This window comes from Notechis scutatus, chromosome 2 (genome assembly GCF_049901735.1).
Source record: "Notechis scutatus isolate UNSWTSFEM ecotype Mainland chromosome 2, rNotScu1.2, whole genome shotgun sequence".
In the NCBI taxonomy this organism is placed as follows: Eukaryota; Metazoa; Chordata; class Lepidosauria; order Squamata; family Elapidae; genus Notechis; species Notechis scutatus.
In genome coordinates this window covers 149,760,844-149,775,553 of record NC_142010.1, presented here as the reverse complement: position 1 = coordinate 149,775,553, position 14,710 = coordinate 149,760,844, and the positions used below count along the sequence as shown (strand labels likewise).

At 42.4% G+C, this 14,710-nt stretch overlaps 1 protein-coding gene and 1 long non-coding RNA gene across 3 annotated transcripts in view; one reads left to right on the top strand and one right to left on the bottom strand.

Annotated features, from left to right (window-relative positions):
* Positions 1-918: 918 nt before the first annotated feature.
* The window catches only part of SYN1 (synapsin I), a 110,605-nt gene continuing 96,813 nt past the window's right edge, over positions 919-14,710 (bottom strand). For both annotated transcript variants that reach the window (XM_087956657.1, XM_026684146.2), the window contains exons 6-13: positions 13,066-13,128; positions 9,169-9,311; positions 8,475-8,549; positions 7,997-8,099; positions 6,743-6,892; positions 5,446-5,509; positions 4,675-5,332; positions 919-3,195 (exon numbers count right to left, since the gene is read on the bottom strand). In XM_087956657.1, coding sequence (XP_087812783.1) covers positions 3,060-3,195; positions 4,675-5,332; positions 5,446-5,509; positions 6,743-6,892; positions 7,997-8,099; positions 8,475-8,549; positions 9,169-9,311; positions 13,066-13,128 — 1,392 coding nt within the window. In that variant the 3' untranslated portion in view covers positions 919-3,059. The remainder of the gene's footprint in view (positions 3,196-4,674; positions 5,333-5,445; positions 5,510-6,742; positions 6,893-7,996; positions 8,100-8,474; positions 8,550-9,168; positions 9,312-13,065; positions 13,129-14,710) is intronic.
* LOC148132321 (uncharacterized) lies at positions 3,673-13,721 on the top strand. Its single transcript, XR_015747839.1, has 3 exons — positions 3,673-3,755; positions 11,308-11,395; positions 13,080-13,721. It is a non-coding gene; the product is annotated as an uncharacterized LOC148132321 (long non-coding RNA).

Sequence of the window (14,710 nt, the reverse complement as noted above, 5' to 3'; positions counted from 1 at the left end):
GTGTCTGTCCATTTTCTTCCAGGACAAGAAGCAATGGGTGGAAACTCATCAAGGAGAGAAGCAACCTAGAAGTAAGGAGAAATTTCCCAACAACATTGGGAAATGTAGTAACCATGCAGTCTAATTTTTAGGATTTGGTACAGTGTTGCTACAACACTAACAGTGTATCTTTGTATTGTACTATAAAATAGCATCTAAACCTCTTACTCAAAATTATTGTGTTCAAAGCGCTATACAGCCTAAGCATAAATTCCCCTCGACTTTAAATGACTTTACATTTTTTCCAAAAAAAGGTAGATCACATGATCCATGGCAGCAAATGGGACTGCTGCCCTTTTCAAAATGGCTGCCCAGCCACATTTTACCATGATAATGAACAAGCTGCTGCTTTAAATGGTTTGTGTGTATTCAGTAGGCCCTTACTTATTTTACATTGGAATTTTGCTTATAAAATAAAAGTAATACGGCAATAAATGCTGTTTTTAAAATAATGTTTCATACTGGTCTCACAGGTTTCAATGTGAAAAAGGGTCCTTAAGAATGTGGGATATTGAGAAAATTATTTTCACTGCTAGTGGATACATCAACAAAGTTAACAAAACAGAGTAAGAATCTTGCCAAATCAAGATAAGTATCCATGTAACCCAGCATTTTGTATCTCAACAGGACCCACGTGTGCATTGGGAAGCTCACCAGCAGGGACAGATTACATCTACGTGTTGTTGATTCGAGGCCACAAAAACAGAAGAAAATCCACACCCCTTTCTTCCCATACTACATATACTTGCTGTCATCGATTCGCTTCTCCATTTTGATGTCATCATCATACCCTTTTTGCTTCATCTCTCTGCACATGTAGTGTCTCTGTGTGTGCATTGATTTCATTTCAGTGACAGAACATGCATTTTCCAGCAAGCATTCAGATTTTTAATATAGATATATTTATTTATTTATGGTTTTTTACATCACTGATCCATTGAAACTTTGATTCACAGAGACAGAATCACAGCAATAGGAAAGGCCTCTATTCCCACCAAAATAGTGTGCGAGGGGGATGCACTTTCCAGACAAGAATAAATAACAAAGATACCAAGTTAGCACTTTAAATTGTCCTTCCCAGATCTCTTGGTGGCAAAGGAATAGATCTCTGGGGAGAAGAGGCTGAAGAATGGAAAGGGGGTGTAATACACAGGGATTGAGCCTCTGCTGCATATCCCCCTCCCCAACCTGACAGTTAAGTTGCAAACACAGCTCAAAGCGTCATGTCACAACACAGCTACAACACGCGACTTTGCAGCTATCAGACCATCACGCGTTAAGTGGCCCTGTCCCCATGATCTTTCAAAGAAGGGGACAAGAGTAATTGACACAGCTTTAGGGATAAAGGAGAATCACAAAAATAGAGTGGGGTGTTTCTCTCTTGAGTTATATACAAGGGGGAGAGGGAGGGGACCAAGTTCTGCTTTTGGGTGTGAACCCTTTGTATGTGTCCATCAGGGATGAAGTTTTATTTCTTCAGTCATCAAAATAGAAAAAGCATCCCTTGGCTATAGTGGCAGTACTATGGCTGTTTTGGGAGAAGAGCAGATAGATTTGATTGGCCAAGTGGGAGGAAGAACAGGAAACGGGCTTGACAAAAACAACTGCATTCTCCAACACAAACTCAAATATTGGCCAATTGTCTCTCCTCCATGACAACTGGGGTCTAAACCAGGTTAGCAAAAGGTTTGAGGATAAAGTACCTCATTGGCCCTGCCCAGCACCTTCCTGATGATCAGTAGGTGCTAAAGCTTACGGTGGAGTGACAGACTGGGAGTTTTCTGCAGTGTTATTAGGAGGGTGGAGGGGGGAAAAAAACAGTGTGAGGTAGGATGGAAAGGAATTGTATGTCTAGATTAAGGCTTGCCGAGTATACGGTTACCAAAACGCATGGGAATAAAGTTGCACATTGCTGAAGTGGGGGCGGAACCTGCAGCCAAGGCAACAAGAGTTGGAAGCGGGCAGCTAAGGAATGGGGACAACAGGATTGTGCAAAGGGCAAGTGGCAATTGACTGGCTTATTCACAAACAACAACATAGACATCTTTGTGGCCACAAACACAGACATGGGTCCCAGGAAAAGTCCCCTCCCTCATGCTATGTATAGAGATCCCTGGAGACCCCTCTCCTCTCCCTTTTTCCCCAAGCTTGGGGGCCCCTAGGCTGGGAGAAGAGAACCAGGCATAAAGTTTGCATATTTATATAGAAGAGATGTTGAGAAATCTGCAGCCTCTGGATGAAAAGGGAGATCCTGATGGAAGGAAGGAAGGAAGGAAGCTCTCTGATAATCGGCAGGTTTGATTTGCATGGGGATAATATATTCTGCTGAAATGCTACAGAATTAGTCATAGAAAACAGAGCAAAAAATAGGTTCTTAGAATGAAGGATGGCGGCAGAGGGAAGATTTAGGATTTTAAGGGAACATAAACAGAGCCTTCTACCCAGAAGACTGTGAAGTTCTTGTTGCATTTAGGGTAGAGAAGGTTCTGTTTTGGTGCATGTGTGTGTGTACATGTATCACTCTCTCTCCAGATAATTGCTCTGTACAGATAATGTTTTCATTATAAGCCACCCAGAGTCACCTAACATGAGATGAGCAGCTGTATCAATCTAAGAAATAAGTACACAAGCAAATTAATTTTAAACCAACCAAGCCTCTTTACATTCAGAATGACCGGCTTCAAAAGCCTGGGAATTTCATATCAACCCATTTTCTAGCTCTGACCATTTCCAGCAGGTGCCATTCCTTTCCCCAGGGATCTCCAGGGATACGTATTGCTTTCCCCCTTTCCATGGGATTGCCATTCATGGAGGGGAGGGCAGAAGAAATTCTTCCAAAAAAAAAAGGGGTGGGTGGGATTAAAAATAAATAAACAAATGAATAGATTCATTTTGGAAGAGCATTCCCACGGGGAAATGGGTCAAAGCAGCGAAGGGACAAGGGGTTCACAGTCTCAGAAGACAGGGAAAGGGATCTAGGCCCAGGGAAGTGAAGGGTCGCAGTAGAGAGGGGAAGTTTCTCAGTCGGAGAAGAGGCTGGCGAAGCTCTGTCGGAGGCTGCGGATGCTCTCAGCACGCACTTCATCCTGACTAAGGCTGCCCCGCGGCACCGGTGCCTCTGCAAGGGGGAAGGTATTGGTCAGAGACTGGGATTTGCTAAGGAACAGTGAGGGAGGAATGGGGGGGCCAGGAAAAAAAGGGAGGGGTAGACGGAGAGGAGAAATGAGAAACACACTATTAAAATCAGGTCAGGCAACAGAACTTGCTTTGTCTGAAATGCTGGGAGAGAAGAAAGGGGAGTTTGGGAAGCATTGCCCTCCTTCTCAAGAGTAGGGTAAGAAGCAAGCACAAAGCTGCAAAGGGGGCAAGGCCATTGAGAGGCCACATTGTCCCCCCCCCTCAGCCCTAATTTAATACTTCAAAGGAGGGCGCATCCAGTAGGGAAAGACTAGGGAAATGATTCCCGCAGCAGGAAAACACGACAGAAAAGCCGAAAGAATTTGGAGAGGGAAATTCTCAGTCATTTTCTTCTAATTGAAACTCCCTTCCCTCCCATTCCAATTCTTTCCCCTTCTTTTCATTATGGACGGATCCTGCTGAATGGAGAGCAGAAGAGCATGAACTCTCTGTGTGATTTTGGCAAGCTTGGGCGAACGAAGAGCTGCAGCAAAATATCTGAAGAAGTTATTCAGCAAGAAGTGCTTTTCTGAAGCCCTGTAAGTGCTGCTGCCCTTGTATGTAACTGCTTCTCTGTCAAAAAGAAAAAAAAAAATCTTCTTGTTGATCCCTGGCTTCCTATAACTGGCATAACTTGCAAATCCAATTGAAAGTGAGGGTAACACTTTCTGCCCTCCCTTTCACTGGTCAAACAATTTCACCCCTGTTTCCATGCCACCCCTGAGAGACGGCTATGGGAAACACTTGTCACAGGCAGCGCAAGTGATGATGAGATACATCGTTCCTAAATTTATGCCAACCCCTCAGCTTCAAAATTATCCTGCAAGGTTTGATTTATATACTGTAGTTAGGGGTTTTAAAGTGTACTTTTTTTAGAAAAATCATTTTTTCAAATTTCAACTTGGGAACGTGACATCTTAAAAGATGAGGTGTTTTTTTTCCGCATCCTTTCGAATGATGAGCTTGTATACGTGGAGAATCAAGTAACTCTTTTTTTGTTTCAAGAGGAGTTATCTTTTTGTATAAAAAGTAGTGTCTAGTTCTCACAGTGGCAAACAAAAGCAAACATAAAAAAGCAAGACAGCTGTGTGATAATGACAGTGAAGAATTTCTTATAAGCATGTGATCTTTCGTTCTCTTCCCTGCTTTGTCATCCTAATACACCTAATCATCCTTCATTTAATATTCTCCCCTAACCCCTTAGTGAACTTTGACAAAAGTGAAAAGGACACAGAATGACGACACACTGAATTTGCAAAAGTGATCCTGAATTGGTGTTAGGGGAAAGTGCATGTAGCACGGCTTGTGCCCTTAAGTATCTGAGGTTACCAGATCACCATGGCAACCTACCATGCCCCTGTTTAGCTAGGAACAAAATCCCCACATTGCAAAAATTAGGTCTTGGAGCCTGCCTAACCCTGCTCCCTTCCACAGAGAACCCAAGAGTCCAACGCTTACTTCAGCTGGGGCTGGGGTGGAGGAGGCAGATCCTGACTGGGTTTCTGGGCAACTTGTGGCTTTCCTTGGCTTGGTGGAGGGCGGTTCCCTTGTTGCCCTGGGCCACCGGGACCCTGCCCCTGAGTACTGGGCCTCGGCTGCTGGGTAGTGGGTGGTGCTGGGCGCTGCTGCTGTGCTCCTGCTCCCGGTGGGCGCTGCTGGGTCAGGCCCCCTTGACTGCCCTGCCGTGGATGCTGCCGTGGTTGACTGCCGGCTGCTGGAGGGCGCTGGGGCTGCTGCTGTTGCCCTGGGAGGCCCCCAGATGCTGTCTTGGGCAGGCCAGCCCCTGCGGGCCGCTGCTGCTGCGGGGGGGAACCTTGCTGCCACTGTTGCTGTCCTCCGCCACTGGGGCTCGGCCCCCTCTGCGGCTGGGGGGACTGTGGAGCAGAGGGTGGCCCCTGCTGGCGAGACTGTTGGACTCCAGGTCCAGGCTGGCGCTGCCCTGCAGGACGTTGCTGAGCCTGTGGTGGGGGCTGCTGGGTGGTGGGGCTGGGCAGACGCTGACCCATTGCGGGACCACCGGGCTGTGGGGTAAGGCCTGAGAGTTGCTGGCCTTGGGGAGGGGGGCGTTGCTGAGATGGAGGGCGCTGGGAGCCTGGAGGTGGCTGCTGAGGTCCTCCTGAAAGATAGAGGGAAGACTGTTTTTAGCCTACCTAATGTGCTAAAATTCCCTTTAAAACATGTTCTGATGCCTCCCGCCTGAGCCACAATTTCCCCCAAAGCATAATTCACCTTGGGGTGGAGGTCTCTGTTGGGCTGGAGGGCCTTGTCTCTGTCCAGCTTGAGCTGACTGAGCCTATGAATGAAAACAAACAAAAGCAGGAGCATGCATCAAAACTTATCCTTCTTTCCTTTTATCCCATTCTGCCCATCTATAATTTTCCTATTTCTGCAATATCCTATCTTCTTTGTAGCATCGTCCATGTAATACAAGAATGTCTGTAAATCTTTCCCTAGTAGGCTTCCCATTCAGACATTCAATCAAAAACAACAACAAACAGATGACACATGGAGGAATCTTTCTCCACTGGAGCCATCAAATACTGGGAACCATATACACTCATCACAAAACATGAGGAATGGATTGACAAACAAAGAGTTTTCTTTGCCCTTCCTTTTCCCCAGATGCTTGGCAATACATTGGGGTGGGGTGGGGGGTTGTGTCTAAACAGCTGAAATTTGTTTTGACAGATGTGATGATAGCAATTTAGCTAAGGAAAAGCTTCAAAACAGAAGAGAAGCATTCTTCTTCATAATACAAAGTGTTATGGCAGCCACCAACTTCAATGGCTTTTAAGAAACATTAGACAAATAATAGCCATTTTGCTTAAGACGGTTATATACGGTATTTCTAGAATTAGGGGCACTATGCCTCTGAATGCCTATTGCTAAGAACCATGAATAGGAGGACCTGGTGGCCCTTGTGAATGTCACAGTGGCCTCTAGCTGGCAATTACTGTGGGAAACAGAACGCTGGATAACATCCAGCCGAGTTGCTCTTTAAGATCTTGAAAGTGAGATTGGACAAATTCAAAGTAGACCAATCTACCAACGTTTATTATCCATGGCAGTTAAATGAAATCTCTACAGTATTATAGAAGAACACCAGGTGCTTGAGATCAAATAGATAGAAAGAAATATTGACTTTAACTTCATCGTGTAGGTTTTCCTAAGTCATCTAATTGTCCATTATCAAAAACAAAGGAGTTTTTGTTATCAAAACTATCAAAATCAAAGAGTCCCTCATGCTGAAATCTTCTGCATCTTTCTGACTCAACAACTTTAATGAGAAATTTCAGATACTAACCCTGGTCCTAATGCAGGCAACCTGTGCCTGGTCCCTCACTACTGTTGCCACAATCTACTGTAAACTTCAGTATGACAGTTTGCTGCTCTGACCCAGCATTTCCTCCTCCTTCTGACTCCTTTCCTTCCATTTCTAGTAAGCAGTGACTAAACATAAGCTACAGGGGAAAAACAAAAAACGAGTAATGACTAGTGTTTATGATGAAAAACAAAGTCGTAATACCTGGGCATGCTGTCCTGAGGCAGAGCGCACAGGGGAGGGCACTGGGGTGCGAGGAAGGACCTGGGCCATGCGTGACACTACCAGCTCCACAATCAGCTGCTTATCTTCCTCCTGATGGTCTCCAATCAGAGGCATGGATGATCCCACCACCTGAGGAAAGAACAAGAACAAACAGGAAGTGAGCTGTTTCCCTGTTTCCCAAGTAGAACATGTGTGAATTACTCCAAGACCTTCTGCAGGAAATGACATGTGTGTGTGTGTGTGTCTGTGTGTGTTTTAAAATGCCTACTTTTAAACATTAATGGCACTAGCAAATTAATAGCAGAAGTTTCAACTTGGGATGAAAACAAATAGGTAATAAGAAATATGGGTAGCATCCAGAGAACATATTTCCTCTGACAGCCCCTCTCCCTACAGAAGATAATCATCTGCAGAATGGTAGTAATAAAAGATGACCACCATTACTGGGTATTTGTTGGAAGGATTATGTGTGCTGTGTGTATAAACACTAAGCAACAGTGTTAACAAAACCACATGGTGCAATCGGTGGTGACTCAAAGAATACAGTCTGATCCACGTAGCCAGGAAGTAACTGGAACTAAGCCAGTTTGTCCCACTGCCTGTAACATGGAAAAACCAATTGCATATCATCATCAATTGACAAAATATACATGCACCAAAAACTGCAGTAGAAGCAGAGTGATATACATATATATATATTTATCACTCAAAGGACCCTAACATTAACTGCTAGTTGCTTTGAACTACAGTATATATTCTGAATATTAGTAAAAACATTAAATTTTAATGTGGGTCAAGGTTTTTCCAAACTATTCCCCAAATCTTTTTAGTAAATCTCCATAAGGTTTGCTGCAACAATAGCAATAACAGAGGTTCCCTGACAGAATAAATTAATGCTGTATTTTTTGAGTAAAACGGGAGAGAGAAAGTCATTGGCCTGATGCCATCTAGTGAGTATTGCAGCTGAAAATGGATTTCAACTCAAATCTCTTTGGCCAGAGAGAATACAATACTGTCCCGGTATCCTAAAAACACATTTATGTTGAGGTTTCATTATTTTGAGAACCAACTTGTTAAAAAGAGCTGATTTGCTTTAAAATCCTCAATTTAAAAAGAACCCTTTAACCTGGCTCTTTACCTTATAAATTCTAATCTTCCCTTCTTTTAGCAATTTTTAAAAAGGTTTGTGTTCCCTGGTATATTCATTAAAATATAAGCATTCCCACACCTCACCTCAATAATGTGGTCACGCCCATCCTTGCCATGTAGAGCTTCTACTGCACAGATGTCCAAACCACCAAAGATTTCTGAACAAGTGTCTACCCATAGCTTGTACCTACCGCAGAATGGAAAAGTTGAAGAACAGAGACAAAATTATAAACGTAGCACAAGTACAGAGCCCTCCTAATTTTATCACTTTCACTCAGATATGTTTAATCAGAGCTTGGAAAGCCATAGAGCTTGGGAAGCCATAGAGCTTGAGAAGCCATAGAGCTTGGGAAGCCATAGAGCTTGGGAAGCCATAGAGCTTGGGAAGCCATAGAGCTTGGGAAGCCATAGAGCTTGGGAAGCCATAGAGCTTGGGAAGCCATAGAGCTTGGGAAGCCATAGAGCTTGGGAAGCCATAGAGAGGAAGAGTCCTCCTATTCTAAGCATTTATTTATAATCCCTTCTATCTACCCAATCATATTTCCCCATCTATGCCACTCACCTATCTGACATAGCTATTTGCTCCAACATGGCAGAGCCAGTATTGGTTTTCCAGTTGCCTGAAACAGAGGTCCTCCTGCCAGGGGAAAGAGGACATTGTATTAAAGATCCAGTGAGGAAACAGAAAGCAAATGTTTCCTTGAAAAAGGAGGTCAATAACAGCAGGAAAGAGACTGATACAGATTGAGAAGGGGGAATTAATTCAAATGGGGCTTGTCAAATGAAGGGTATATTAAATATGGTGTTTTGAGAAACTGAGTCCTCAAAAGAGGTACAATCTAAACTTTCCTTCAGAGATAGCACAAATATAGTTCCCGCCCAAAAAGGGGGGGTATCTCTCATTGTTTGTAAAAAAAGAGAGAGAATTTCAGCAAAAGTAGATATTTCAATCTTATGTGACAATGTGCGTTTGCCAAAATTCACACTTAGATCACTTATTAAAGATGCGAGACCCAAACTTTTGCATTTGGTCACCTCTTACAGGATTGTTTCTAGAAAGTGACTTGAAAATGCTGACCAGGATCAATAAAGCTTCATGGAAGACATCATTCTGCTGATGGGAGGAGGCAAGTAGAAAGAAAGTTGATTTAAGTAATAGTGGGATCAAGTGCAGGTCAAGAAGCTTCTAGGGGGGAAGTTGCAACATTTGCTAAGAGTAAGGAAATATAAACAAGGGGAATTTTCACCAGACTCACATGTAGGCTTTGTAGTTATTGCCAATCTTCTGTATACGGATATCATACTTGGCATCAATAAAAGGTTCTGAGGTGGCATAGGTCTTGGTGAGAGCTACTACACTGGCAATGTCCTGGAAATCATACTGGTTCTCCACCTTGACCTGTAACAAACAGAAGCCTTTGCATTTACTGTATCAAATATAAGCAAATAAGCCTACATCACCCACATTTCAGCAACTGAATTTTGAAATCAGATCTACCCTCCCAAATTGCATGTTTTACATATTTCCTGATGAGGTTTTATTGTGTGAATTTCTCTTCCTCATTTGATCACGTCATACAGGAATACAATAGTGCCTTCTACCTGTAGCCCATTATTTTTATTTATTTTCCCCAAAATGTTAAGCATGAAAATACAAAAACAAAAACAACAATAATTTAAATAGATAGTGCTAGAAGCCTACTGACATCATTTTCTCATGGATTCAGCCCACCATCAAAAATTAGCAGAAATTCTTATCTAATCGTTGGGTCCATTCTGTAGTGTCAGCCTCTTTGACAAAGGAGATGATGCCTCTTGCCTTGAAAGAGCCAATGATGCCAGCCATCTTCAGACCCAATTGATTTTTGACATCTATCATCCAGTCTCCAATCTTTCCTTTTTGGGAAAAGTTGTTGGCATGGTGATCAGTCTGCAGTTGGTAAAAACCTGGATGAAATGGGTTATCTGAGCCCATTTCTCTCAGGCTTCAGCCTGAGATTTAGTACTGAGACAGCTTTGGTCATTGATGTAGACGACTTATGGTAGAGCCAGATGAAGATGGTGCATCCATCCTTTCTGCTCTTGATTTTTTAGCAGCTATCAATATTGTCAACCACAGTATCCTTCTAAGTCAGTTCCACGGGCTGGGTAATGGAAACACACATATACAGTAGTTCTCTTCCTTTCTCTAGACCAATTCCTGTTGGTATTCTTGGGGGCAGAGGAGAGAGAAATCATTCTCTTGGCCCCTCTTTTGTGGAAATGCACATGGCTCCATTCTTCTCATCTCCTTTTCAGTTACTGTGTGAGGTCATCCACTGGTCTGGGGTTTGATACATTGATGATTCTGGATTGGTCAAGTAAGACTGTTGATGTTCTATCCCTGTGTCTGGAAGCTATGCAGATTTGGTCAGGGAGAGACCATCTCTGACTCAATCCCACCAAAATTAAGTGGCCGGGGGTATTTAGTCTATATTCCATCTCTGACTGGGTGGGATTGCATCCCTCCATTTAAGAGTGTGCAAACTGGCAATCTTTCTAGGTTCACAGCTCCTGCTTGAGGACCAGGTTGTAGCCTTAGCCAGGAAGACCTTTGCACAGCTTCATCTGGTGCACCAAGTTCGGTCCTTTCTTAGAATGGGAGGCTCTTCAGATAGTCACTGATGCCCTGGTCACCCCATGGCCTAACTACTGTAGCATGTTCTACACAGTGCTACCCTTGAAGACCACTCTGAATTTTCAATTGGTCTAGATTGCAGCAATGATGGCAGCGATAGGCATGCCTTGGTATGGTGATGTAAGCATTTGGACTTCGTGGTTCAAGGTACTGGACAATACCTTTAAAGCCCTACATGGCACAGGGCCTAAGGAACCACATATCTTCCACAGCAGTGGTGGGATTCAAAAAATTTTTTACTACCAGTTCTGTGGGTGTGGCTTGGTGGGTGTGGCAGGGGAAGGATACTGTGAAATCTCCAGTCAGAAGTGGTTTTTGCCGGTTCTCCGAACTACTCAAAATTTCCGCTACCGGTTCTCCAGAACTGGTTAGAACCTGCTGAATACCCACCTCTGCCCCATAGTATCAAGCTGCCTGATTTAATCTTGACCAATCCAGAGGCACTCTCTTGAGTTCCTTTGATTGAATAATGCCATCTGTCAGGATGCCAGAAATGCCCCTTCTCTATAGTAGAATTTGCTCTCTGGAATGAAGCTCTCCCTGAGATCCAGATGGCTCCCACCCTGCTGGTATTTTGAAGGGCTTTAAAAACTTGGCTTCCCTCAGGCCTTTAACAACAACGAGTGAAATTGCCTGGAGTGTGTGGGTTTGTTTCTCTTCTGTTCTTGTCAACTTTTGTTCCTTTGTTTTTGTTTTTCATTGTTTTCACAAACATCAGGCAACAGCTCTCCAGCCAAATGTACTCATCCAGTCTGGTCTTCCAGAGAGAATCTTCCACCCCACCCCTGTTTTGTGAGGTAAAGCAGGTAAGGATCAGACAGCAGGCCTTCTTGGTGGAAACACCCTCCCTGCAGAAGTTTCTAAGCCTCCACTTTGCAGATGTTTTGGAAACAGCTCAAAAGCTCAATTCTAACAAGTCTTTGGTCCCAGCTGAATGGTTGTGGGTAGCTATCTTGAGTTTGCTTTTGCTTTCTCATGGTGTTTTCATTATACTGTGGGTTCTTTATGTTTTGGCCTTTGTTTGTGGTTTTATGCTGCCCAAGGCCTCCAGGACCGGGCTAGGTCATAAGTACAGTTAAATAAAGAAACAAACAAAATCAATTTCTATACTTGTTCCTAAACAAAAGTGGAATCCATTATATATTGCAGCTGGAATTGCTGGGAAATATTTTAACACTGAAGATCTATTTGTGGCTAATTGGGACAGATGTTATTGAGAGGAAAGATTATTCTTCCCACAATTGCCCCTGAAAAGGAGAGGAATTGGAGACCTCAGAGCCAAAATGGGAATGCATTACAAATCTAATGGGTTTCATTCTCAACAATGAAAATAACCTAGGAAAGAGGAAAAGAACATACTGTTACTTGCAACTTGGGAAGAAACACGAAGCAGGAGCTTAGCAGCTCTGGGGCCTAGGTAATAAACTTTGCATTCCAGGCAGAGCAGGGATCTAAGTGATCAGCATGTAACAGATACCGAGATAAACAAAGATGAAAGCCAACTAATTAATCTAGAGCATTTAAAAAACAAAAACTTTTGAGTTGCCTTGCAGGCCCTCTCCCTTCTCCTGAGTCAAAGTGCCTTGAGTGAGCAGGACATTTTTAGAGGGTGAAAATGATTGACCCCACTGAGCACTATGCCTCAGTTTCAGATCACTGCCAATCCCATGACTCCCCTCCAAGGGAGGGTTACCAGATATCTGAACAGGGAAAGGGCAGCAGGGACCATTGGAAAAAGAGGATGACACACTACCAATATGGCATTTGGATTTTTATTCATTGGAGACGAAGGGATTACAAGTGAGTAAAGAGACACACACTGGGGAATAAACATTGAGAAGGTACTAACCCTTAGGAGGCAAAAGACTTCCACTTGTAATTAAGGTCTTGTCAATTTCAGGCAGCTGTCACACTGGTGGGAGGGTACTAATTAAGGTCACAGAGCTGAGTTTGTAAAGTTGAGGTAAACACTTATTGGGGAAATGCTACGCTACAGTGAAAAGCTGCTTGAGAATACCCCAAAAAAAAACCTGACCAATTTTTGATGTTAAGGCTATGCCTGCTAGTCAAAGGACATGGGGACAAAAGAGACTTCTTTTGCTGAACCACTGATAATCCTATTCTGAGGTAATGGGTGATCCTAACAGAAGTTAATACTTTGGGACTAATCTTGGATGATGACAAAAGAGTAGGGAAATGCTATTTTAATCCTAATATGGCTAAAGATGACTGAGGAAACCCATTTCAGATAGTTGGGAAGGCAGGATCATGAAACATGGTCAGAAAAAAAAAAATTGTTGCCATCACAAGATGTTTATGACATGGTTAACGTAAGTGGGAAAAGATCTTTAGCAAAAGGGTTACATCAACATATCTCAAAGGAGTATTTGGTTGAATTTTATTGCAGGTTGGTGGTTTGTGAGTATCCTCGAGAATACTCGGGCTCGGGTTTTTTTGAGAACTTTTATACCCTCACCTTTCCCATTCCAGAATGAGCATGTCCCATCTTCACCACCACTGGGTATTTGGCGGTTGTCAGCTGGAAAAAGAAGAAGAAGGAAGAATCACCAAAGGTTCACAGTCCCATTAGAGACCATGGTCTGCCACAAAAGTCGCTGCAATGGCAAGTATTGCTCAATGCCATTAAAAGAAATTACAACACAGATTTGTGCAAAACAAGGAGCCATGTATAGTGGTGCTTAAAAGTTTGTAAATCCTTTTGAATTTTCAATATTTCTGAGTAAATATGACCTAAACCATCATCTATTCTCCACCCAAGTCCTAAAAATAGATAAAGAGATCCCAATTAAAATGAGCCAAAATATTGTATCTGTTCATTTATTTACAGAGGAAAATGATCCAAATGGCCAGGCACAAATAAATAAACTCAATAAATACTGCAAATGAACAAGTATAAGTATGAATTGTTTTCAATCTTAATATGAAACGGGGGTCTTTTAAGCAACTTAGAGTCAATGGAAGGAAGGCAGGGCAGGTAGGCAAGCTGATTGTTTTGTTACAATCCAATGATTTATTAATACTTGGTGGTTTGTAAGTTGAAATACACTGAATGATATAAAACTCCACCAGAGACATTTGATCTGTAATATTGCAAGTCTCCAGTAAACCTGCATGTATCACCTTGAAATCCAACCTAAATTTATAAGATAAATGTTCGCCCAAAAAGAATATACTTGCTCCATCTATTAATTTATGAATTAGTTTTCCAAACAATTGCAACATATTCCGTATGACACCACATGCTATTCTTACTGATAATTGTGCATGTAATTGCTGCAGACAATGTTTACGCAGGAATCATAGATTCCGAAAGGCTTAAATATATTGCCAGTAAACAGAACATCAAGATGTCGCCAGGATTTGCAAAAGATACCAGTACCATGCATATAAATTGTATTCTGTTCGTTTGAACCAAATTATATTGGATATGAAGAAACTGTTGTATTTTTATTTCTGTTTTATAATACTTTCCTGCTACCCTAAGTGGGGTTTTAATGTAACTGAATGACTACAAGCCTAGTTTTGCTATCAATCTTCCTAATTTTTCCTTTAGCTGAGCTGAAAGCAGAAGTCCTTGGTAAAACAGCCAAGAACTTCCTAATTGTGGTCAATAAACTATCTTGATATGTCATGAAATCCAGCTTTACTGGAAGCAGCCTGTAGTACATACATTTTACTGGGAAATATTTGGGAAAGGAGATCTCCCAGTGAAGGTTTAAATTATACCCCCACCTGGTGTTTAATATGTGACACCAGAAGGTATTCCTGGGGCACACATAAACATATTATTGAAACAACGGCCGATGAAAATTGAAGCAACATTAAGTGATGTAAATGATACTGGTTTTAATTTTGATTGCAACTGAATTTACTCTGCTTTTTGTTTCTTGTTATTTGCTTTCATAATTTTATACTATAGCTTTATATATATGATACATACATACATTACATACATGTTTCAAACTTCTGGAAGACACCAGGTTGTCTACAAATGAATTGATTTTAAAAAAAAATATTTATTTTTTCATGCTGCCTTCCTAGCTGGCAGGGTGGCGAGTAGCCAAGCAGTTTGCCACTGGCTTATTTAGGGATGGTGGGTA